General features: G+C 36.7%; 1 protein-coding gene across 1 annotated transcript; it reads right to left on the bottom strand.

The window, feature by feature from the left end:
- Positions 1–1,673: 1,673 nt before the first annotated feature.
- Positions 1,674–26,001, bottom strand: LOC139951737 (uncharacterized). Its single transcript, XM_071950800.1, has 11 exons — positions 25,819–26,001; positions 22,803–22,907; positions 21,979–22,053; positions 20,021–20,417; positions 17,600–17,749; positions 16,768–16,841; positions 8,692–8,896; positions 8,002–8,157; positions 7,074–7,194; positions 6,175–6,287; positions 1,674–5,983 (listed from the first exon to the last, which is right to left on the bottom strand). The coding sequence occupies exons 1-11, from the start codon at positions 25,908–25,910 to the stop codon at positions 5,894–5,896; spliced, it is 1,578 nt and encodes a 525-aa protein (XP_071806901.1). The 5' UTR covers positions 25,911–26,001; the 3' UTR covers positions 1,674–5,893.
- Between the last annotated feature and the right edge of the window lie 1,094 nt (positions 26,002–27,095).

Here is a 27,095-nt window from a genome sequence, read left to right as displayed (position 1 = left end):
AGGGAGCCGTTTTCAAAATGTTTATATTATCATCAGATTTCCATTGCTCATTACCAAGTATGTTTTTTATGCTATTTGTAAGTACCGGTATCCAGTGCATTTAAGTTTAAAGGCAGTGGACACTATTGGTAATTACTCAAAATAATTATTAGCATAAAACCTTTCTTGGTGACGGGTAATGGGGAGAGGTTGATGGTATAAAACATTGTGAGAAACGGCTCCCTCTGAAGTTCCATAGTTTTTGAGAAAGAAGTAATTTTCCACGAGTTTGATTTCGAGACCTCAGATTTAGAACTTGAGGTCTTGAAATCAACCATCTAAACGCACACAACTTCGTGTGACAATGGTGTTTTTTCTGTCATTATTATCTTGCAAGTTCGATGACCGATTGAGCTCAAATTTTCACAGGTTAGTTATTTCATGCATATGTTGAGATACACCAACTGTGAAGGCTAGTCTTTGACAATATTACGAATAGTGTCCACTGCCTGTAACTCAATTGTTGTCAACTGCAGTTCTTGCGCGAACTTGGCTTAGTTTACAACCAAATTGGTGGAAGTTACATCAAAAGGACACAGTGGCATCTACCTTTTTTGCATACACCAATGACTATCAAAGCCTTTCTGGTTAACAACAGCTTCCCTGATTGGTTATAAGTTTTCAATTCACTCCTAAAATTTATGGCAATACAACACTTCGGTTGTATAAGCTTACATCAGAATTTTATAGTAAAGTATCATGGACAAACGTTTGACTTCGAAGTAAAACGTGGTTATGTAAAAAGAGTTCAGTTTTTATGTCCAAAATTAAATTTTGTATTCTTCATTTGTGTATAATAATCGCTCCGTAATGTCGGCGTGGTAATTAAAGGAACACGTTGCCTTGGATCGGACGAGTTGGTCTATAAAAAAGCATTTTTAACCGTTTGTTATAAAATGCATATGGTTGGAAAGATGTTTTAAAAGTAGAATACAATGATCCACACAAGTTTGCCTCGAAATTGCGTGGTTTTCCTTTTACTGTGCGAACTAACACGGTCGGCCATTTATGGGAGTCAAAAATTTGACTCCCATAAATGGCCGACTGTGTTATTCGACGAGGTCAAAGGAAAACCGTGCAATTTCGAGGCATGTTTGTGTGGATCATTGTATTCTACTTTTACAGCATCTTTCTACCTATATACATTTTATAACAACGCTTTTCAAAGACCAACTCGACCGATCCAAGGCAACGTGTTCCTTTAAGATGTGTACTTATTTAAAGAAGACACAACAGTCGGACCAATAGATTTCCTGAATGGCAACCTAGATTTGGAAACAGAAGAAGCCTTCATCCAAAAAATTAATATAACAAAAATAAAAAAATAGATCAAACTTTACATGCAGTTTGTTCACATTCAGCTATCGGGACTCATCTAGAATTCAATCGAATTCCATTAACTGTTTTCTCTCCTATTTATAGGCAATGATGCATGATTAAGGTGGGATGTCTCAATACAAATCACATGACAATTTGTCATCGAAGTTGCAAGATGCAATTGTAATTTATTTCGAAACTGGACCAAACCAATAGGTAAGAATATGTAAGTAGAACCAAACAACAACAAATTCAAAATGTTGTGATGAAAAATATTATTTTTTAAATTTTTTATTACATACTTTTTAAAAGCATTGTTATCTTTTATACAAAGCGTTAAAAAACGTAATACCCATTGGGGACAAAAGAGCGAAGATGACGGTTAGTGCAAGCAGCTTTAATCCATGTGAGCACTCCAATCCAGTTTATCATCCAACATAACTCCAAGGTATTTATATGTATTAACCCTTTCAACACTGTTGTTATCGATCACAATATTACAAGGCTCAGGCTTACTTTTACGGAAGTCAATGACAAGCTCTTTAGTCTTAAGGTAATTATCTTTGCAGTACCCAACAAAATGTTAAATTTAAGCTTTACAGAGAGTATCATCATCATGTTTTATAAGACCTAGCAACGCGGTATCATCAGCAAATTTAATAACTGGACAGTCAGTATGACAGGATCGAAAGTCTGACGTATGCACAGTGAATACACAAGTTGCCTCAATTGGTTCAAAAGAATTTTCTCAAATTATACTTTCATGGCAACAGATGTAAGAGCAATAGGCCTCAAGTCATTCATACATGCAATGTATCTTTGGAATAGGAACAAAACATGAAGTCTTTAAGATATCTGGTAATTTCTGTAAGCTAAAACACATATTACAAATTTTGTCATGAAGATACAACCTAACTGGTCAGCACATGTTTTCAAAATACGAGGCATTAATTTATCTGGACCAGAACCTTTACAAGAGTTAAGACGTTTAAAATGTGACCGTACTTCATCTTCGTTGGTAGTATACGCCTAGCGCACTATAAAAACCACCATTAATTGTCGACTGTTTTTTGCCATCATGGTTGGGCTGTTGTATCCATGGCAACTGGTCGTCATTTTATCTAAATATTCGTCCTAGGAATATATTTGGGGGGGAGGCTGATAGTTCACTGATGCACTTTGCGTTTGCGGTTTTAAAAACATCAACCTTATAATGTGTAATAATCTACAAATACTACAAATTTAATAACGACCTTTACGGCCGACCGAAGGCGTCTTATAATTTATTCAGATCTTCAATGGTAAAGAGAAAAACAATGGTCCATTAAGTCACAAAAATCATAATAGAGGTAAATAGTTTAGAAAGGGTCGTGCAAACCTCACCGAGTAACCTTGCATTCCTGTTAAATTATTCAGGAGTCTGGTCAATTATTCAGGAGTTAAAGGGACACACCGGCTGAATTGGGCTATTTGGGCTACAAAATAGACTAAGATATGACTTCAACGGTCTTCCAGGAATGAAGAAGAACATTCCTTAACAAAAATCATCAAATTTAGCCGTTTTTAAGCATTTTAAGACAAAGACGCAGGTCGCGTGATTGTTCTAACCAAAAAGTGGTACAAACAATCACGTGACCTTCCGGGCTAGTTTTACTTTCAGCCGTCTAAAAGTTACTTACTTAACCAAATTTAAATCTTTTTTTTACAAAATTATTTACGAATAATTGACGAAAAAGATCATGTATTCAAATTATCGCTACAAAATGTAAATAATGGTGAAAAATCTAACGTAAGATTCACATTTAAAGAGTCCGTGTAACGGAAGCTTGTAACATGGCCGCTTTGGGTTTTTTAAAACATTTTTCGATAAATACGTGACATTTTGATGATTTTCTTTTACAGCAACCATCTATAAAAACATTATTTATGATTCTACACCCCTAAATTGCGTAAACGGTGAGCCGGTGTGTCCCTTTAAACAAATTAACAGCCCAACAAGTTTCAAGAACTGGCACAGTTCTTTTTATATCAAAAGTTGATATAAACTTAGACCGTGTAATCTTTTCAACAAAAAATGTAAGATCTTTGTCTGTTATTTTGTGGGTTGTGTACAAATTGTGCTTGTAAGAAGTCCATGCTTTGTGGCTCTTTGTAAATAATGTTCAATGCGCTATAACAATATAGGCCAAACTTCATAGAGCTGCAAAATACTGCTATAAATTGGGGGGGGGGGGGGTTTCCACCCAGAATTATCGTAAAATAACACAACATGGCCCCATTTCACAAAAAGTTCAATCTCAGAATGTTCACTACCATTACCATCTTCATCGGTTAAAAATGAGTTTCATCTTTTTCCAGGGATAGGCCTAATATTCAATTATATAGATTTATACACAACAAAAGAAAAACAGTTAAAGTTAGCAAACCAAATGAGTTTTCAGTTTCTTCTTAAATATGTCCAGTGATGAAGTTTGACACCCACATAATCAGACAATAATTAAAATAATTTGAGATAATTAATTCAGAATGACTAGAATTTGTACTGCAGTGTAGCTACTGAGTCATAGTTTCTTGATTAATTAGTGCAATCCATAACCAACAATACAGTGTAGTTAGCGAGATTGGCTGTCGCCAGCTTGGTATTTATATCCCCCCCTGTGGGAGTTTGACTTTCACAGGCAATTAATTAAATGTCATTTAGAGTATTGTGTATAAAGCTAAATGTTCGGATCCAATTACCGCCAATTTCCGTAGTTTAAATGATTGTAGATTAAAGGTACTAGACACTTCTGGTAATTACTCCAAATAATTGTTAGCAAAAGAACTTACTTGGTAGCGAGCAATGGAGAGATGTTGATTGTATAAAACATGATAAATGGCTCCCTGTGAAGTAACGTAGCTTTGAGAAAGTAATGATTTCTCACTAAAATAATATTTGAATTTAATTCGAGACCTCAGATGAGGTCTTGAATTCAAGGGATCTGAAAGCGCACAGATTGTGCGACAGAGTGTTTTGTCTTCCATTATTCTCTTGCAAACTCGACGACCAATTAAATTCAAATTCACCGGTTTGTTATTGTATCATGTTGAGATACACCAAGTGAGAAGACTGGTCTTGGACAATTATTATCAAACGTATCCAGTACCTTTAACTATTTCGAAGCCACTGGTGGTAACCATGACCCTTTCCGGGAAACAAAATCTAACAGAGTGTGACTAATTATTCAAATTCTTCTGCAAGTTTCCCAACCCATTAAATATCTCATCCACCGAAAGCTATCAATTTCATAAAGCCTGTACACATAAAAACTTGCTAAGCACAGAAAAATCTTGCTTAACACAAACTGGTTACCAGCCTAAATCCCATATAATTAGCATTGTTGCAACTGGTGCCCCACTAATTGTTTGCTTAACAAAGACATTTGCTAAGCAGTATTGTCTGCTTAACAGCTTTATGAAATTGTGCCCAGAATCGGTAAGGATAAAAACATCAGTATTTGGAGGCAGGTGCACTTTGGGTAACTACTGCAGTTAGTAAAACAGTTATCAAGAAACAAATATAATGTAAAATTTGTACACATCTAATTATAATGATATTAAATTATTAATAATAAAAGAACAATTAAATAATTGTAAGGCAAGAAGTTTGTTCTCGATCAAAGTTTCAAAGGCACATTCTAGCAAACAAGTTCTAAGAAAATAAAAATCCTTAATCATTAAAGACTGATTGAGGATCAAAGAATTTGAAATGTCGTCAGGATTTTCGAATTGTGAAGAAACACCACATTTCCTTTCTAGTTTAGTCTCAAGTCATAAACCACAAAGGCAAATGACTGTCATAGTAAGGTTGGTTACCATTTACTTGATATTTGAAATAAAAAGTCACGTCCCCTTATAAGTTGATTCCCTAGCTGCTGCTTCCCATGTTCTGTCGTAAACTTGGGTGTGATCATTGGTCCCTTTCTGACTGGAACCCACAAACAAATATATCGACTGCCAGTAAAATGGCTCAGTTGGTAGACCAGCAAGTTAAGCCAGAGGTCGGAGGTCCAAGTCCTCCAAGTTCTGTTATAGTCAAATTCTCTTTGTTCAACCCAAATTTGTGACTAGCACACACAAACAAATATATCGACTGCCAACAATTTGGCTCAGTTGAAAGACCAGCAAGTTAAGCCAGAAGTTGGAGGTCCAAGTCCGCTATAGTCAAATTCTCTTTATTCAACCCAAATTTGTGACTAGCACACACAAACAAATATATCGACTGCCAACAATATGCCTCAGTTGGTCGACCAGCAAGTAAGCCAGAAGTTGCAGGTTCAAGCCCTGCTAAAGTCATTTTTCTTTTCAACCCAAATTTGTTTTTGATCCCTAGTACAGTCTCACTGAAGCCTTCATTCACAGTCATCACTAATGGAGTGACCCAAATAAATTAAATCTTCTTCTTTTTTATTTACACAACAAAATACTTTAAACATTTTTATAAAATCGGCCAATGAGCAGCTTGCATTGAATACTAATGGCCAATCAGGGTCCATCTTCAAGTTGAGAGGCGTTGTTCATCTTCATTTAAGTCTACTAGGTCCTCCGTTAACTGATCGGTAAGCTCGGTGAGTATTACGTCTAATGCCTGTAAGAAGATGAAATAATTTCTTTATTGTCAAGGAAACGAAGAAGGGGATTGTTATCTATATATCAATTAACAATTGCTGTGTTAATTTTATTAATGAACCCATGATAGTGACTGTGCACTTAGCCAAATTGTTGTGACTACCAACTTTAAACAAATTGTTCGCTCAGGCTCTGGCGTGACTAACTTACCATATCGGTCATGACTTTTTCATGCAGTCGTTTGAGGGGAATGCACTCTTCAGTTGCTTGTCTGTTGTAAAGTATTCCAGTATATTGACCCAGCAATATCTTCAATAATTGATCTGAGGTAAAGAACAGATTTAATAACATATGAGTTTTTCAAAAAAAAAACTTTTTTCTCTTGTACAGAAGTACCCTCTCCCCTTAAAAAGCTCTCATGAATTCCTGAGACTCCAAGCAAACAGTGGAGACACAATAGACCATATTGAATACATGTGTAACCCCTTTTTGCTATGAAAAGTCGCCAGCTTGTTGGGCAAACCATATGCGCGTCCAAATCAATGAAGCATGCAGCATGCAACATTTCCGGTTTGTCGTGGCCGAGCGGTTAAGAGCACCGAATTCAAACTCTCGAATCCCCAGTCGTGACACTGTGTCCTTGAGCAAGACACTTAACTATTGCTTCGTCCTTCGGATGGGACGTAAAGCTGTTGGTCCCATGTGTTGTGTAACGCATGTAAAAGAACCCAGTGCACTTATCAAAAAGAGAAGGGGGTTCGCCCCGGTGTTCCTGTTTGTGGCTGATTAATGCTCCGTAGCACCTTGTAAACCCTTATAAGGTGCTAAATAATTGGGTCTCAGAATTCATCAATGCAATAACCTATCTTTCTGAAAGTTTGTTTATATTCAGCGCCTTGAGTACCTTGTTTGGTAGATACGTGCGCTATATAAGACTCTGAAATTATTATTATATTATTACTACGGCACATGTACGCACACATGCATGCACACGCACAGACGCCATCTGGTAGGTCAGATATTTAAATGGTGGCGTCATATTAGGGGTGGGGGCTGGGAATGACCAGCTTGAAAACTGCTGGGACCATTCTGGATTGAGGAGTAATTACCGTCGAGAAATCTGTCTGTTTGCTCCAGAGGGTTCCAGCTCTGGCCGTTACGGACCACCGCCAGTAAGAGATGATCAAGAAATGTGGTATCCACTAAGAAGCTTTCAGCTACTCGAGCCACCTGCATTATAAAGAAATACACCCATGTATTGAATTAATAAAATCTACAAGTTAACATATAACACTTAATTAGACAGAGCTGCCAACATATTTTTAAATATATTTTTTTATTGGTTTTTATATTTGCAAAACAGAAAAACAATAACAACAACTGTAAAAACACAAGACAGGCAAACATGGACAAAGGACAAACAAACAACTGAAGATTAGAGGCTTTTATTTTAAAACATTCGTATTTTGCAATCAGGGAGATATCTACAACTATGTTTTATTTAAGAGGGCAAAACATTCCTAATCAAGGAGTGTTTATATTTTTATAAATTTGTTAATCAGGACATGGAAAATTGGTTTATATTCTTGACAAATACCCCATCTCAGATTAATACTTAAATGCACTGGACACTATTGGTAATTACTCAAAATAATTGTTAGCATAAATATACTAGGTAACAAGCAATGGAGATATGTTGATAGTATAAAACATTGTGAGAACGGCTCCCTCGAAGTAAAGTAGCTTTTCGAGAAAGAAGTAATTTACCACGAATTTGATTTTGAGACCTAAGAATTAGATTTTCAGGTTTTGAAATCAAGCATCTGAAAGCACACAACTCCATGTGAAAATGGTGTTTTTTCTTTCATTATCTTGCAACTTTGATGACCGATTGAGCTCAAGTTTTCACAGATTTGTTGTTTTATGCATATGTTGAGATACACCAAGTGTGAAGACTGGTCTTTGACAATTATCCATTGTGTCCCCATTGTGTTCCCATTGTGTCCAGTGTCTTTAAGGACGCCATTATATTGTTACCTCTCTTCTCTCTAGTTGTTCATCTGCCGTATCCAGCGGCATCTTCCCCATGACGAAGGTTTCTTCCAATAAGACACCGAGGCAAGATTGCGTCTCTTCATCAATCATATCCTTCACTACCGCTTCCATGGCAACCTCCATACCAGCCTCATTGAACTTTTGGGGTTGAATTAGAAAAGAAAGTTATTTAAATGGTGGGTAAAGTGACAAATTCAAATTCTTTTTATTGGGGGGGGGGGAATTATCCAAACCATATCAAATTAAAAGTCATCCTTTCTCCAAATAAAATATACTTTTAACAGCTGCAGTGGTTCTCAGAAAGTTTTAAGGTCATTAGTTTTTGGAGTAGTTACCAATTATAAACCCTTTCGTCAAAACAGTTACCAACAAAAAAAACAGTTTTGAAATTACATTTAAATACCTAGTTTCCTAAAAACATTTTCAGAAATCTACATGCAGTGTTCATTTAGTATTTAGGGGGAAATTCCTATTCTAAATTGCATACAAAGTAAGTTGATACATGAAAAATAGCTACTAAGAGTAAAATTAAAGGAAATAGAAAGATAAATAATTTCGATAAACAGATAAATAAATAAGTAAACCTCCGAATGCAGTTGGGAGAATATTTTTAAAGGAGGCAAAAAAAAACACTAGAAACCAAAACAAAGACAAAGTTATCCCTGAACTTACAGCATCCGGAATCATCTCTTCCACGACCTCCGTGATGATTTGATTCGTTGAATCCGCAACGACCTTTGCCCCGAAGTAATCCTCTACAAGTTCATTGACCCCATCCAAGACAAGATCTCTGTACTCCTCCTGAAGCACCTCAAGAATGAGTTTAGCTGCTACCGGTTTGTGAATGTCTGGCCGCACCAGCGCCTCCCGCCAAATTCTTAGATAGAAGACAAAAAAAGAAGGGAATATTTATTCTATCGACCCACTTCATAATAATAATAATAACCGCATTTCTATAGCGCCTAACACCTCCAAAAGAAAGTGTCTAAGCGCTGTACCTGGTTTTATAGAGCTGCTAAAAGACACTGGACACTATTGGTGATTGTCAAAGACCAGTCTTCTCACTTGGTGTATCCCAACATATGCATAAAATAACAAACCTGTGAACATCTTTGCTTCATTTGTCATTTAAAGGATACAGGATTTGGGTACGTTTTGTAACACAAAACACAATGTCTACAGATTTACATTAAACTTACACCGTTTGAAGATAATGATAGTAGAAAGCAAACCTAAAAATGTTAGTTGCTGAGGTGCTGTAGTTTTTGACAAATGAGTAAAACAATGTCATGAAAATTTGTTTTTACATGCTAAATTAATTTTCGTCTCATGACCACTAAAAGGACATAGACTCCTTAAGTGGCAAAAGAATAATGAAAGAAAAACACCCTTGCTGTGTGAGAAAGGATTCAGGCCTTAAGTCTTTCTCAGATTCAAATGTTCAAGTAAAAATTACCTCTTCCTCAAAAACAAAAACTCTGTGTCTTCAGAGGGCTCACAATGTTGTATATTATTAATACAGCTCTTTGTTGCTTGTTACCACGTAAGTTTTTATGCTACAAAAGACACACATAAATAAAACAGTAGAAAATAACACAAACAGCTTACTTATTTTTAAGAGTCAGTTCAGGTAAATAGTTGACATAGTTGCTCACGGTCAAAAAATAATTTTTTTTTATACTTTGTTGGTGGAAGGGCCTTGGGGTGCAAGTAAACAAAATTGCATTTTCAATTCTATATACAGCCCGTTGCCATGGTTACGGCTCATTTTGTTTTTTAGCCATTTTAGGCCGATTTGGGGGTCTGAAAAACTGGTTTTTAGCTCATATTTACAACTCCAACGCACCAAAATGCAACATTATTTCAAAAAACCTTTTATATCACCACAAAGTATCATCCTTGGCCTTCCTTGAGAAAAAAAATTATTGCTTTAAATATCACCCTTGTGCTATTTTTGCATCATGCATTACAGTATGTTTTTAGAACTTGCAAAATCGACATTTTTACCCTATTTTTGGACCCCAAAATGTCAACTTGCCAGGGGTCTCAGCAAGTTTTCCTTTCGACTGTGGTTAGGGCCAACATTGGTCTTTCCATATCTGGTGTCAAAATTTGGGCAATTGTATCCTGTTGTGACAGTACTGCCTCAAAACTAGACTTTTTCCCCAAAAACGTGAAAAATGCCTTTTAAAGGGTCTTTTCACATAATATCGAAATACGTGTCCACGGTAAAAAAAAAAAGGAATGTTTTTCTCATACTTTGTGGATGGTAGGGACTTGGGGTCCAAATAAACAACATTTACATTTCAAATCATAATATAACACGTTGTCATGGTAACAGTTCATTTGTGTTCAGGCCACTTTAGGCCGAACTTGGGGTGTGAAAAACTGTTTTTTTTAGTTAATATTTTCAACTCCACCCCACCAAAAAACAAAAATATTTCATAAAACCATTTACATCACTACAAAGTATCATCCTTGGCTTTACTTGAGACAACAAAAATATTGCTATAAATTTCACCCTTGTGCTATTTTTAGAGCGTGCATTAGAGTATGTTTTTAGAACTTGCAAAATCAACATTTTTACCATATTTTTTGCCCTCAAAATTTCATTTTTTTCAGGGGTCTGAGAATATTTTCCTTTCGGTTTTGATCAAGGCCAAAATTTGTCTTTTTTATTTCTGGTAAGAAAAACTTGGGCAATTGATATCCTGATGTAACAGTACTGTCTCAAAAAAATAGACTTTTTTCCCCAAACAGAAAAATGCATTTTGAATTGTTTTTTCTTCATATTGAATTTCTAACATTAAAAAGTAATAATTCTATCAATCTTGCAGCTTTTCCTAAGCACAAGTGGATTACCCAACATTGATCAGGAACTGTTGATGACCTTAATTTTACAATTTGCCCGGCCCAGCCCCAATCATATTTCTTGACATTGCATAAAACAATGTTTTGTGAATAGCGCCTCTTTTTTTTAAAGTGTTCCCTTTCGGTTGTTATTGGTGTTTTCATGTCTTCTGGGTAGAAACACTGTATTTTTTTATTGTATCCTGTTGTGACTGATCATGCCTTAAGTATAGTCATTTTTCCAAACAAAAATGCATGCTTGTTCAATATGAAGAAAAAACAATTCAAAATGCATTTTTCTGTTTGGGGAAAAAAGTATATTTTTGAGACAGTACTGAAAGTGTTCCCTTTCGGTTGTTATTGGTGTTTTCATGTCTTCCGGGTAGAAACACTGTGTTTATTGTATCCTGTTGTGACTGATCATGCCTTAAGTATAGTCATTTTTCCAAAAACAATGCATGCTTGTTAAAAATCTGGCACTGTTTCCATGCTCTTTGAGTAATGAATACAAAGTTTTTATTTTAAACAATGATATCCAACCAAATCATAACCAATGCTTTGCCACTGAGAGTTCTTGATTTGGCTACTTTACCTACTGTACAGGTATGATTCCCATTGCAAGTAGAGTGCGATGAGCATTCTTTACAAGTTATCTTTAATAAAGGGCCTACTCTCATTGGTCCCTGCCTGCCACCAAATGTAAAACTTTTCATAGAGATAGAGATCATAAAAAATGTAGTTTCTGTGCTTGAGGCAGATGGTTTGGAGCATCCAATCATGTCCAACACAAATGTGGGAAATTAAAAAGCCCGCTTAAAAGTGTTGGAAAAGTTTACCAAGATCTTATTAAAAACAATGATACTAACGATTTTGCAAGATGAGCGTAAGAGATCATTTAAAAGGAACACGTTGCCTGGGATCGGTTAAGTTGGTCTTTGAAATGCGTTTGTAACCGTTTGTTATAAAATGCATGGTTAGAAAGATGCTTTTGAGTGAGACTTGTGTGGATCATTATATTCTACTTTTAAAATATCTTTCTAATCATATGCAATGTAATAAACGTTTACAAACGCTTTTCAAAGACCAACTCGACCGATTCAAGGCAACGTGTTCCTTTCATGAAACAACATTATAAGAAGTTGTAAATACTTGCACCTGCTCAACATAAATAAGTAAGATGCATTTGCAGTGACAAAAGTCTATTCAGGTTAGTTTGATTATTTTTTCCATTCACTCTCTTACTGATTCATAATTATTATATATGTCTCTGAGAACGATCAACAAAAAACATTGTCCAACATTACCTGCTGAATTGTTTATCACGTTAAATAAACCAACTCTTTTATTGTTTGCAACAGTACAATTGAAAGGAACCCACCATAGAATGGGGAACTGCTTACAGAAGGCCAAAGCAGGTGAATGGCCATTTAGATACTTTGGATACAGTACTTGCTCACTTTTAGAGCCTCTTTGTTCTGATAGGGATGAAAAAGTTTAGTTTGGTAGCCGGCAGGGGACCAAGAAGACTGTTATAAGGCCATGTATAGACAAGAATAGTAAAGAATGCTCATTGCACTACTTCTCTTCTTGCAATGTGAATCATACCTGTACAACTAGGTAAAGTAGTCATGACAAAACAAGAACTCTCAGTGGCAAAGCATGATTATAACTTTTTGTTTGTTACTTAAAGAGCATGGAAACAGTGCCATATTTATTTAACAAGCATGACGTTTTTGTTTTTTATCAATTCAACCTAAGGGATAACTTCAAAATGCATTTTTATTGTTTTGGGGAAAATTACCACGTTTGCGGCAGAAGTGTCACAACAGGATAAAATAAACCAAAGTGTTTCTCCCCAGCAGACATGCAAACCATAATGATAGCCCAATCACAACTAAAAGGGAAATATTCTGAGAACCAATGAAACATTAAGACAGTACAAACTTTCTTGTTGTGCAAGGGAAATTACAAAATGTGACTTTCAAAAAAGAGGCGCTGTTCACAAAACTTTTTATTTTATGCAATGTCAAGAAATATGATTGGGCCGGGGCCGGGGCGGGGCAAATTATAAGATTTAGGTCATCAACAAGTTCTGATCAATGTTTGGTAATGCACTAAGCCAACAGAGTGCTTATGAAAAGCTGCCAGATTGATGGAATTATTACTAACTTCTTAATGTTATAAATTCAAAATGAAGCAAATATTTAAAAATGCATTTCTCTATGTTTTCGGGGAAAAGGGTCTATTTTTGAGACAGTTCTGTTACATCAGGATACAATTGCCCGAGTTTTTCATATCAGATATAAAAAAAGACAAATTTTGGCCCTGATCAAAACCGAAAGGAAAATATTCTCAGACTCCTGAAAAAATGAAATTTTGAGGGCAAAAAACATGGTAAAAATGTTGATTTTGCAAGTTCTAAAAACATACTCTAATGCACGTCCTTAAAACAGCACAAGGGTGAAATTTATAGCAATATTTTGTTGTCTCAAGTAAAGCCAAGGATGATACTTTGTAGTGAGGTAAATGGTTTTATGAAATATTTTTGTTTTTTGGTGGGGTGGAGTTGTAAATATTAACTAAAAACACAGTTTTTCATACCCCAATATTGGCCTAAAGTGGCCTAAACATAAATGAACTGTAACCATGGCAACGTGTTATAATATGATTTGAATGTAAATGTTGTTTATGTGGACCCGAAGTCCCTACCATCCACAAAGTATAAGAAAAATATTCCTTTTTTTTACCGTAGACACGTATGTCGATATTATGTGAAATGACCCTTAAAAGGACATTTTTCACGTTTTCGGGAAAAAAGTCTAGTTTTGAGGCAGTACTGTCACAACAGGATACAATTACCCAAGTTTTTGACACCAGATATGGAAAGACCAATGTTGGCCCTAATCACAGCCGAAAGGAAAACTTTCTGAGACTCCTGGCAAGTTGACATTTTGGGGTCCAAAAATAGGGTAAAAATGTCGATTTTGCAAGTTCTAAAAACATACTGTAATGCATGAAGCAGAAATAGCACAAGGGTGATATTTAAAGCAATCATTTTTTTCTCAAGGAAGGCCAAGGATGACACTTTGTAGTGATATAAAAGGTTTTTTGAAATAATGTTGCATTTTGGTGGGGTGGAGTTGTAAATACGAGCTAAAAGCCAGTTTTTCAGACCCAAAAATCGGCCTAAAATGGCCAAAACACAAAATGAGCCTTAACCATGGCAACGGACTGTATATAGAATTGAAAATGCAATTTTGTTTACTTGCACCCCAAGGCCCTTCCACCCACAAAGTATAAAAAAAAAATCATTTTTTGACCGTGAGCAACTATGTCAATTAAATATTTACCTGAACTGACTCTTAAATGCTTTGAATGAATATAGCCAACAAATCTAGGGGGAAAAAGCTATGTTTATCTGCACAACTAATTTTTTATTTTTATGTCCAAAGGCGCTGTGATTATAAACTTCATACCAGTATATTCTCCACATCTACAGACTATAAAAGCACAGCAATAGCAGGCAAAAATCTAAAATAAAAAGCATATCATAAATATACAGAACTATTTTGGGAAAGTGCCGATTTGATTGTACGGCAGAATCAAGGCCATCCCTTCTCATCAACTCCAACCCCCCCCCCTAACTCCTCCTGAATAACGCGAAGCACCAACCACCAATATTGCCAGTCTTGTTCTACAATTACCACTTCTTGGTTGTTGTAATAATAATAACAACCATAGTGGCTTCTTTTATTGCGCTCATAATATCCACAACTCAGTGACGCTACAAAGATTCTAATAACAATGCATGAGACCACAACAGCAATTATAAAGCAGTAAGGCAAATGGCAATTTTTTACTCATTAGGACAATTATGGAAGTAGGATGTCTTAGACAATAAATAAGATGACAAATAAATCTGACTGTACTGTGATGGTACCTTGTAGGAACTCCAAGGTAAAAGCTATTAATAAAACATTCCTCCTAACGTGAACGAGTGTCTTTTGTGCAACAACCTTTTTCAAATCAGAAATCCCGCCATGAAGGAATGGAACATAGTTATGGGAGAATAACTTGAAGGTTCTAAAAATGTAGGTTGCAAAAAATGCATATTAAACAAATGTTGGTAGCAGGATTTTGCACAAATGCACAATCTAGAATATTAGGGTCGTGCATACAAGGATGGTCCAATATTGTTAGTTGTGGGAGAACAACTTCTGTTCTGAAATGAAAGTCTGAAAAATTGTACTGTATTAACAAAAAGGTCGGTACACATTGAGATTTTGCAGATGTTTATACCAGCTCAAAATTTTGAAAGACTGATAACTTGGTTATTTTGTATAATCCTTTCAGGCCTGTATGATATGTTTCGTTTTTGAAAGGGCAAGGGCACCAAGGCATTTTCTCCTTGGTAAAGGGCACCATATAAGGAAATTGTAAATTTGTACAGGGCTGAGCATTTCAAGGCACCAAGGCAATGACCAAGGGGTACGGAGGCAATTGCGTCTGTTGCCTCCATGAAGTAAAATGACCTTTTTTATGTTTGTAAATTTGACATTTTAGAGTTTTGGTGTTTCTCTTTTATGATTTTGATGGCATCCTACGTTTTTTACTATTACAGTGTTTGTACTCCAGTGCTGGGCACTGATCAGAGTTTACCATCATTAAAGATGACGTAAATAAAGATAAAATAAATAAACACAAGTCTCCTCAAATTAAACTAGTTGATTGATACACTGACGATCTTCTTCATCTTTATTTTTGTAATCACATTTTTGACTGACATGTGGTAAGAAGATGTTTGGACAAAGTCTGGGCCCAATTTCATAGAGCTGCTTAAGCACAAAATGTAGCTAAGCACAACAAAATTATTATCATAAGAAGGTTACCAGCTAAAATGGCATGTCACATCTGTGACTGGTACCTTGCATACTTTTGCAAAGCAAAACATTACTAAGCATTGTTTTCTGCTTCTGCGTCTCTGTGAGTTAAACCCAGTGCCCTCTTCCATAAAGCCGGTAAGCGTAAAAACTTGCTTAGCACAACAAAGTTAGCAAATAATAACAAGATTTGTGAAGTGCCATTCTATCTAGCAAAAGTAGCTCACCAGCCAGATTACTTCAAAGTTACCATCTGTAACTGGCCTGGTCATTTCTTGCTAGCAAAGAAACTTGCTAAGTAGATTGTTCTGGGTTTTTGTTTTTTTTAATTAAATTAAGCCCAGATGATGACTGACAGGGTTGGAAGGCAATAAACTCCTCATTACAAAATTGTTTGGATATAAACAATTACTACTCAATCAATCAATCAATCAATCAATCAATCAACTATTCAACTATATATTGAGTCCTTCAAATTGATCCTTTTACTTTCCATTTATGATTGAAATGCAAGAACACCCTGCAATTAATTTGTTGTTTTTGTTTTCATGACCAAGTGAATCAATCATGGCCAAGCGACTTAATTCATCGACCTCAACATTCTGCTACGGATACAGGAGCTCATACACGTCGTAGAAAAACGGATAACGTTTTGCTGTACAAGGGTTTACAAGGTGCTACGGCACATTTAGCAGCCACCGCAAGGAACATCGGGCAAACCCCTTCTCTTTTCAATAGGTGCACTGGGGTTCTTATACATGCGTTACACAACACATAGGGGCAGTGGCTTTACGTCCCATCCAAAGGACGAAGCAATGGTTAAGTGTCTTGCTTAAGGACACAAGTGTCACAGCTGGGGATGCGAACCCACACTCTGATCAGAAACACCAGCACCTAATTAAAATTGCATCAGGAAGACAGAATAGTATTTTGTTTTAACTTAACGTAATTGGATTTGTGTAAGCTTTGCATACTCAGTACTTTCCTGAATTCTGTGAACAAGTTGTTTTTATCTTACCTTTGAGTTGGTGTAGGGGAATGTCGTATCGTTAATGTGTTCACTACTCCCTGATGAGATGCAGTTGCCCTTGCCTGGAATTAAACAATCAAGGAAAACAAATAAAGAATAAATAAAGATTGTTTACAGTATGCGGACATATTTTGACATAATTATTTTGATTTTGTTTAATTATTTATTCTTCTTTTTTTTTTTTGGGGGGGGGTCTTCAAATGCATTTAGAACAAAACAATTGTACTAACCAGAAAAGGGTTACCAGCCAAAATACCATGTCACATATAAAATTTGTGACTGGTATCTTGCTCATTTCTGCAGAGCATAAAATTGCTGAGCAATATGTTCTCCTTAGGACGCTTATGCTGGACCGGGATATGAGTGGAAGGCAACCACATGACAGGTTCATGAGATGGCGTCGACTGGGCCCAATTTCAAAAAGCCTGTAAGCACGAAAGTGTGCTTAGCATGAAATTTCTTCTTTGATAAAAACAAGATTACCAACCAATTTTTAATTTGTTGCTTATTGCTTGTTACTGGTATTCAGCTGTTGTCTTCTTATCCTAAAAATCATGTGGAAATTTGGTTGGTAAGCCTGTTTTTATCAAGGAAGTAATTTCATGCTAAGCAAATTTTTGTGCTTACAGGCTTTATGAAATTGGGCCCAGTTGACACCATCTCATGAACATCTCAAGGAAGAAATTTCATGCTAAGCAAATTTTTGTGCTTACAGGCTTTACCAAATTTGGCCCAGTAGACAATCTCTTGCTCAACTCACTCACTCAACTAGCTCTATGAAACTGGGCCCTGTGTTTGAGAGTGAACTAAATCTACTTACATGCATGACTTTTCTTCCTGTCCGAGCCTCCACCAGCACCTCACAAACCACATCTAAGATGATATCATGCTGGAGTAAATCCTTCAAGAAATGATGCATGAAGATACCGGCTGAAGTAGGATGCTGAAGATAATGCAACATCTCAAGACTCTGGGAAGAAAGTAAAGAAGTTATGATGAGTAGGATTTGAAACTTTGCATAGTGGAAGTATAACTAGGTAATGTTTGTCGTAGCACCATCACTGAATGTCTTTTTTGAGTAGTGTTGGTTCTAAAATAAAAACGGTACTGTAGTTGACATTTCGATCAGTATGCTCTGATTGTCTTCAGGAGAAAAATGTTACAATGAAAACACATCAATCCTCTTTTCTTTTTCTTTTCGGAGGGGGGGGGGGGGGAGCTAAATACTTCTTCCAATAAGAAGGCAGGTTTTTTAATCCATAGCAAAGGGCACCTCTTTGATGTGAGAAATAACCCCTGGTTTTGGTCAATTAAAATGTGCCAAAATATGGCACATAAAATAGGCCTGTGATTGATCCACTCTATGCACCAGCTCTAGTGTGGCAGCACACAAAAGAGGCATCAGGTCAAAGCACCCGGTCCATGGTAGCGGGGCTGGGTACATTCTTATTAAGGGTTAGTAATGAGAGGTATCGATGCGGCACACTGCCCATAGTGAGGCTGGCGATGGTAGCGAGGCTGCCAATGTTAGAGAGGCACTAATAATAATAATAATAATAACAATAACAATAACAATAACAATAACAATAACAATAACAATAACAATAACAATAACAATAACAATAACAATAACAATAACAATAACAATAACAATAACAATAACAATAACAATAACAATAACAATAACAATAACAATAACAATAACAATAACAATAACAATAACAATAACAATAACAATAACAATAACAATAACAATAACAATAACAATAACAATAACAATAACAATAACAATAACAATAACAATAACAATAACAATAACAATAACAATAACAATAACAATAACAATAACAATAACAATAACAATAACAATAACAATAACAATAACAATAACAATAACAATAACAATAACAATAACAATAACAATAACAATAACAATAACAATAACAATAACAATAACAATAACAATAACAATAACAATAACAATAACAATAACAATAACAATAACAATAACAATAACAATAACAATAACAATAACAATAACAATAACAATAACAATAACAATAACAATAACAATAACAATAACAATAACAATAACAATAACAATAACAATAACAATAACAATAACAATAACAATAACAATAACAATAACAATAACAATAACAATAACAATAACAATAACAATAACAATAACAATAACAATAACAATAACAATAACAATAACAATAACAATAACAATAACAATAACAATAATAATAATAATAATAATAATAATAATAATAATAATAATAATAATAATAATAATAATAATAATAATAATAATAATAATAATAATAATAAACGGTTCTTATATAGCGCATAATACAAAACAAAGTCTCTAAGCGCTTCTGTGATTGAAGAGATGGGTTTTCAGTTGTGATTTAAATTGTTCTATAGTGTGGCACAGTCTTTGAGATTGTTGGGAAGAGAGTTCCATAGTCTAGGTGAAGCATATTGGAAGGAACGTTGACCGTAGAACTTTGTGTGAACTGGAGCTGCTATGAGAAGACCTTTTGAACTGGAAAGAAGTTTTCGCGGAGGGTGATAGTGTTGAATTAAATCCTGAAGATAGTCTGGTGCTGATCCGTTTTTGCATTTGTAGGCGAGTGTTAGGAGTTTGAAAACTATCCGTGATTTAACAGGTAGCCAGTGGAGATTGCTAAGGATCGGAGTGATGGGTTCAAGTGATCGGGTTCTAGTGATGAGTCTGGCTGCTGAATTTTGAACGCGTTGGAGTTTATGAAGTTGACACTAGCCTAAAGTTTCAGACAGAGATGAGGCCTTCAGACCTGAAAGTTAATGACAAGACTTAAAAGAACACGTTGCCTTGGATAGGACGAGTTGGTCTTTAAAAAGAGTTTGTTACCATTTGTTATAAATGGCAAACGGTATGAAAGATGTTGTAAAAGTAGAACACAATGATCTACACAAACATGCCTCGAAATTGCATGGTTTTCTCTTAGACTAACACGGTTTGCCATTATGGGAGTAATTTTTGACTCCCTTAAATGGCCGACCGTGTTAGTTTGCAAAGTAAAAGGAAAACCATGCAATTTCGAGCCAAACTTGTGTGGATCATTGTATTCTACTTTTAAAACATCTTTCCAATCATACGCATTTTATAACAAACGCTTACAAATTTTTTTTATAGACCAACTTGTCCCATCCAAGACAACGTGTTCCTTTAATCTGTATCTGACCATACCTTCCTCGTTCTGTAGCCTCGGTAGTGTCGCTGAACCACAGTCGCTGAATCATTCTCTAACTCTGCCTCTTCCCTCGGATCCCTCCATACATGCCTCCCATGGAGACTGACCTCATGCCGCCCGGCAACCCGCATTCCCCCATCCTGCGGCCGCCGAGCTTGCCGATGCTTCTGATCAGCCGGCAAGAAGTACCTACTATCCCTCTTCACCTTAGTGGAGGTGTTCCAGGGGTCACGGTTTGCCTGTGGGTTCGGATAGTGACCCCTGGCCGTACCATTATGAGAATAGGGGGGACTTGAGGATTGGAGGGAGAATGTTGGATAGTCCTCGTTAAGGGATATTGGTATTTCAGAATCATAGCTTTGAAGGCTGAGATTGTCGTCACTTTCAAAATATCTAAAAAAAGAAACAGTAAGTGTATCAAGACAGAATGTTAATGTAAATTATTGCATTTCATTATTGTATGCATTTTACTCAAAACAGGGCCCGTCCCATCTGAAGCATGGTTTAGTGTCTTGCTTAAGGACACAGGTGTCCAGTGACTGGGACCCCAACCCACACTCTGCTTATCAAAAACATCAACTTATCAACCAGAGCTTGAGTCTGGTGCTCTTAACCACTAGGCCACGACTAGCGCTTTTATAAGAAGCCAGAAATAATAATAAATAATAATAATAAAACATTCTTATATACTAGCGCTTATCACCGTGAGGTCCTGCGCTGTAAAAGGAGATCAACAATTGTACAAAGAAAACACATTATGTTTTAACCCTTTCAATACCACATTGTTTATTGCAAGCGCCCAACCGGATACCGCATTGTTGACAAAGGTCACAATGCTGTGTACCGTATTTTTTCACACTAAAAAAATATATCGCAATTTGCAGTGTGTACTGTTTTCAATCTTGATTTTCTGTGGGAAGACATTATTTTTTTGAAAAACTTTGTGCATGCAATTTGTAGCATATGAAATGACCTTTCCTACGATGTCAAACTTGTATATTATTATCTTAATTTTGTTTGCAAGATTTCTGGCTGAAAAAGAAATACTTCTATTTTTATTCGGGATTTCTGTCTCAAGGAAAACAACAAGATTTTCAACCTATTTTTCCTCAAGAAAAGTTTGTAAAAACTTCTCAGAAAATATAACCGTTTTTATTATAGGCTTCTATTTTCATTTGTACCATAATCGGAACCTATTTTGCTGAAAAATCTTATCTGTTTTGAAAGTGTTCAGCTACCACGGTCACTTCGACTAATTCTACCTCCATGCTTCGACCAGCACAAGTGGGTCCAGGCCCGCCCGCCATGCACGCCCAAGCCCACGGCGTTGAACGGGTGACGTGCTCGGTCCAGTTAGCAACCGTTGGTATATAGTCCGGTTTTGTCATCATCTGACTGCATTTCTGGCGACGAAATACCACGATTTGATGCCAAATGTTCACTAGATACTTTGATAGAACTTCCCAAGTCTTTTTATAGAGTCACTATAGGCAAACATATAAGCCAAAACCTCCGTGCAATGAGCAGACATGATGGTGATTTTTGACGAAAAAAAACGGAAGCGTGAAATCTTGAGGTGTGCTTTTCTCGGAAAATCATAATAGCGACCCCCTATACAATACATACCATTGTAATGCTTGGTAAACAAGCAACCCGTCTATATAAAACCTAACAACAGAGGGCGCCAAACAAATTAAATACAATCTCTCAAAGACAATGCTTTTTTCTGTCAAGTTTTCTCGACAGTGGGACGGAGCGACTACACAACGCACGGTCGAGTTTTCTCGACAATGGTAAGGAAGCGCTTGCATTGCGCGGTCGAGTAAACTCGACAATGGTATTGAAAGGGTTAACCAGGTTTTGAATTGTTCTGATGTCTCAGCCTGTTTGACAACCTCTGGAAAACTGTTTTATAACTGAATTGCTGCATATTAGAAGTGTTTTCAAACCTTACCTATCGTTGGCAACAGGAGGTATGACCGGGTAGTGGGTGCCACGAAGAGGAGCCTCAGGGGGTGAATCCAGTAATCTGAATAAATTAAAATATTGGATCAAACAAAAATGACTTTATGAAATATTATAATTGTTTATTTAGCCAACCAATAAGGTTGAGTACATCAGAGATGTTAAATTTGCATCGGGGATAAAGATTATTAATGTTGGTTTTTACCCATACACCAATACGTGTTAGCACTATATACTCAGTACTTTACGAGTCCTGTGAAAACAAAAAAAATTCACAGGCATGTGACAAATCTCACGGTTGAGTTTCTTGCTCAGTGGCACCAGTGTCATGACCTGGATTTGAACCCACATTCTGCGATTGACAACACCAGAGCTTGGGTCAGGTTAACAAAACCACTCGGCCACAACATGCCAGATAAAATTATCGACATTCTACTTTCAAGATGTCGTCATCCCAAGATAAATCTTCTCATGATGTCTTCATCTTAAAGGCAGTGGACACTATTGGTAATTTCTCAAAATAATTATTAGCATAAAACCTTACTTGGTAAGCATTTGAAAGCGAACAACTCTGTGTGACAAGGGTGTTTTTCTTTCATTATTATCTCACAACTTTGATGACCGATTAAGCTCAAATTTTCACCTATTTGTTATTTTCTGCATATGTCTCAACTTGAGATACAGCAAGTGGTCTTTGACCAATAGTGTCCAGTGTCTTTAAGTTTATGATGTAATCATCCTGCAGTCAATTATTTCAGAATGTTGGTTGCCACTTCCAGGGCCCAAGATTTTTTTCTCTTTTTTGTTGTGTACCTTGGAAGCGGAGCTGGTTGGGGCTTCTTGTATCCGTTGAAATGTTTCCCACCACCAGAGTCACGATGCGATCCAAAACCAAGTTGATGTCTTTTCCTCCGTAAACTGAAAAAAGAAATATTTTGAAACCATCAGAAGATGAATAATTTGAATGAGTTAACACCATTCTTGTAAATAGTAATACCATAATTAACAAACTTGAACGAGTCCACTTGATGAGACACTGCTCTAGAATTGCAAGGATCGTGGGTTCGAATACCACCCGGGTAACATGCCTGAGTTAACACCTTTCTTGTAATAATAATACCATGAACAAACTTGAACGAGTCTAGTTGGTAAGACACTGCTCTAGAATTGCAAGGGCCGTGGGTTCGAATCCCACCCGAGTAACATGCCTGAGTTAACACCTTTCTAGTAATAATAATAATACCATGAACAAACTTGAACGAGTCTAGTTGGTAAGTCACCGCTCTAGAATTGCAAGGGTCGTGGGTTCGAATCCCAGCCGGGTAACATGCCTGAGTTAACACCGTTCTTGTAATAATAATACCATGAACAAACTTGAATGAGTCCAGTTGGTAAGACACCGCTCTAGAATTGCAAGGGTCGTGGGTTCGAATCCCACCCGTGTAACATGCCTGAGTTAACACCTTTCTTGTAATAATAATACCATGAACAAACTTGAACGAGTCTAGTTGGTAAGACACTGCTCTAGAATTGCAAGGGTCATGGGTTCGAATCCCACCAGTGTAGAATGCATGAGTTAACACCTTTCTTGTAACAAAAATACCATAATGAACAAACTTGAACAAATCGTCTGTCATAGCTCTAGTCTTTATAATAATAATAATACTTGTTTTTTATATAGCGCTTGATACACCATGTCTCAAAGCGCTTCCAACATTATACCCCTCCATGCTGGGCCATTTTTCATTCTTTAAACCATCTCAGCTCCCTGGGGAGTATACAGCCTGTGTCGCCAAATATACAGCCTGTGTCGTCAAATACATAGTGCACTAATTTAAGCTAAACCATGCCTAACCAACTATGAGAAGAACCATCATGACTGCCCTCACAGGTACCCATCTACCCATTGGTGAAGAGAAGCAAATAGTAAAGTGTCTTGCTCAAGGACACAAGTGTCACGACGGGGAATTGAACCCACACTCTGCTGAACAGAATCACCAGAGCCACGACACCCGACTATAGGTCTATCGGGCGTAATCTCCGGGTACTTGTGTGGAGATAGTATGACTAGCATATCGGACTAGGTTGCATTTGACATCACAAGCCCAAAACAGTTCCCTCTCTAAAGTAAAGGTTAACAAGAGCTATCATTGTATACGCCAATCCGGTTGGTTGATTTTGCTAAAGCCAAAAGTCACTTCGGGAAAAAAGAAGGGACACTGCATCATGTGTGTATGCCCCCTTTTCCTTCCCACAGTGCCTTTCGGCTATTCAGCAAAACCAACAAGGTTGAATCGCGATACGATCTATTGGCTGAGACTGAGAGTCGACGCATCACATTTTCATTGTTTCAAAGAAAGCGGCCAAAGCAAGGGGTCTTACATAGACAGTTCAACTTAATTTTGAGTCCCTCCTTGAAAATATCAAATTTGAGAGGAGCATGCATGCATGAGGGTCTGCACGTTTATGGGTGGCGGCGGTTTGTGCAGTAAAAACAAGACAAGACAAGACAAGACAAGACAACTTGAGAATTATTAAATACAAATTGTGAAATGTAATGTTAAGGCCTAATAAATAGATAGAACTGAAATGGTAAAGTTGTGAATGGCATCCTGAGGCTAAAAAAAAGAGAATCAATGAATGTAAACAAAGAGAGATGATGCCATCCATCTCTGGCGTTCTATCATCTGGTCATGTCTGTCCCCGCATTGCGAAACTAGTCTGTCGCAGTCTCTGATTATCAGGATCATATGACTGTGCAGTGACACAACACATAACAAATCATTAATACTTAAAGGAACACGTTGCCTTGGATCGGTCGAGTTGGTCTTTGAAAAGCGTTTGTAACCGTTTTTTATAAAATACATATGGGTAGAAAGATGTTGTAAAAGTAGAATACAATGATCCACACAAACATGCCTCGAAATTGCGTGGTTTTCCTTTTACATCGTCGACTAACACGTCGGCCATTTATGGGGGTCAAAATTTTGACCCCCATAAATGGCCGACCATGTTAGTTCGCACAGTAGAAGGAAAACCACGCAATTTCGAGGCAAACTTGTGTGGATCATTGTATTATACTTTTAAAACATCTTTCCAACCATATGCATTTTATAAAAAACGGTTACAAACGCTTTTGTTTTGACCAACTCGTCCGATCCAAGGCAACGTGTTCCTTTAAATGCATATTTGACAGAGTGAAGGCACCGAGTGGAAGTGTCTCACTAAACTAAAATTAAAATGAATTGGAATAAAAATAAAAATTTTTTTACAAGTTCAAATTGTAGCATCCTCAATTCTTCTGACTGACAAAAATTACATCGAGCTGACTGACAAGTAGCCCACCTTGTTGAGCTGTTAATGGCTCCGCTTTGGAAAAGTTTCCGTATGGCGCCACCACTTTTTCATTCGAAATAAAATAATATAGTATCTAATTTACCTGATTGATATATCCCTTTTTGTAAAAATGAGTGAAAAAGTGGTGGCGCCATACGGAAAGTTATCCTCCGCTTTTAACATCGGTCTCACCACTGTCACCATTATGGTGACAGTGATGAGACCATGGTCTGGAGCTATTTATAGCTCCATGATAATGATGAGACCGATGCGGAGCCATTAATTAACAGCTCAACAAGGTGGGCTAACTGACAAGTTACAAATGGCAGGGTAAGACTCAGATGATTTATACACATTTATCACCTCTTACATCAAAAGACAAAAGGTAAAACATACAAAGACAATGCAAAGCGCCATCCGTTTCCATGACAACCAATAATGATAGAAAAATACACAAGTTTGACGTTTTCGTTTTTATCAAAAATTAGCTTACTTCTCCTGAAGCTGTGCCCATGTTTGTTCTTGTGGAGACAGGGCCATCGTAGTGCAAGTAAATTTCACATTTTTAAAAGAGAGAACCACCATCAATTGTTCATTTACAAATGGTGGAATTTTATTCTTTCTTCGTAACCCTAGGCCATAAAAATTCACTGAATTTTTAATGGGAAGAATGCTTGCAAAGTGGTACACAGCGCCCTCTCTCGACACTAAAATATCGATCTATTTTTATTTTACATTGTCTTGGTTGAGTGTTGTTTGTATGCGTAGTGTCTTAGGTTATCGAACACCTCTCAGCACCAAATCGATTTTCTTTTATTTGTGATAAACCAGTGTGGAATCTGCAAGATTGATTTTGATCTAGATGCGGACTCCAGCTGATGGGGTCCCACAGGGGGTGGTGGTGGGAGCGTGTCTGACTAAGACTGTCTGTGCTTTGTCTTGATTATCAAGAAGCCGCAAAAAGATCCTTTTTAGCAACAGCCGTAGCCGTAGCCCATTAGACACGCCGCGCAGTAAACTCAAAGTACTGGCAGTCAAAAATGATGAGGTCTGAATCTAAAATCTTAGACCAGCAGTTTTAGTAATCATACACCCGGGGAGAAACTATAGACTTTTGGCAGTATCTGACTGCCACTTTTTTATTCAAGATATAAGGCCTTACTATAGTAAGGCCTTATATCTTGAATAATGGCGCAAAAATCTAAATTAATTTTATCATGTACAAAAAATACATTGGGCACTATTGTAATTTTGTCAAAGACCAGGTCTTCTCACTTGACGTGTCTCAACATTATGCACAAAATAACAAACCTGTGAAAATTTGAACTCAATAAAAATTATTGTTCGTTGAAGTTGCGATCGATAATGAAAGAAAAAACACCCTTTGTCACACGAACGAAGTTGTGTGCTTTCAGATGCTTGATTTCGGGACCTCAAAATCTAATTCTGAGGTCTCGAAATCAAATTCAAACATTAGTTTACTGGGAAATTACTTCTTTCTCGAAAACCACATTACTTTCACAGGGAGCCGTTTCATTGTTCAGCAGCTCTTTAAAGGAACACGTTGCCTTGGATCGGACGAGTTGGTCAAAACAAAAGCGTTTGTAACCGTTTTTTATAAAATGCATATGGTTGGAAAGATGTTTTAAAAGTAGAATACAATGATCCACACAAGTTTGCCTCGAAATTGCGTGGTTTTCCTTCTACTGTGCGAACTAACATGGTCGGCCATTTATGGGAGTCAAAATTTTGACCCCCATAAATGGCCGA

The sequence above is a fragment of the Asterias amurensis genome, chromosome 19 (genome assembly GCF_032118995.1).
Source record: "Asterias amurensis chromosome 19, ASM3211899v1".
Classification (NCBI taxonomy): domain Eukaryota; kingdom Metazoa; phylum Echinodermata; class Asteroidea; order Forcipulatida; family Asteriidae; genus Asterias; species Asterias amurensis.
The sequence above is the reverse complement of the archived record's forward strand: the minus strand, read 5'-3'. Positions and strand labels throughout refer to the sequence as shown.

Excerpts from the sequence above, each read along its gene's own strand:
- LOC139951737 (XM_071950800.1), bottom strand. The coding sequence starts at position 25,910 with ATGGTGGTTCTCTCTTTTAAAAATGTGAAATTTACTTGCACTACGATG. Across the intron at positions 16,842-17,599 it reads CAGGAAGAAAAGTCATGCAT|GCAAGGGCAACTGCATCTCA; the intron begins GTAAGTAGATTT and ends GTTTAATTCCAG. Across the intron at positions 7,195-8,001 it reads AACAACTAGAGAGAAGAGAG|GTGGCTCGAGTAGCTGAAAG; the intron begins GTAACAATATAA and ends TTTATAATGCAG.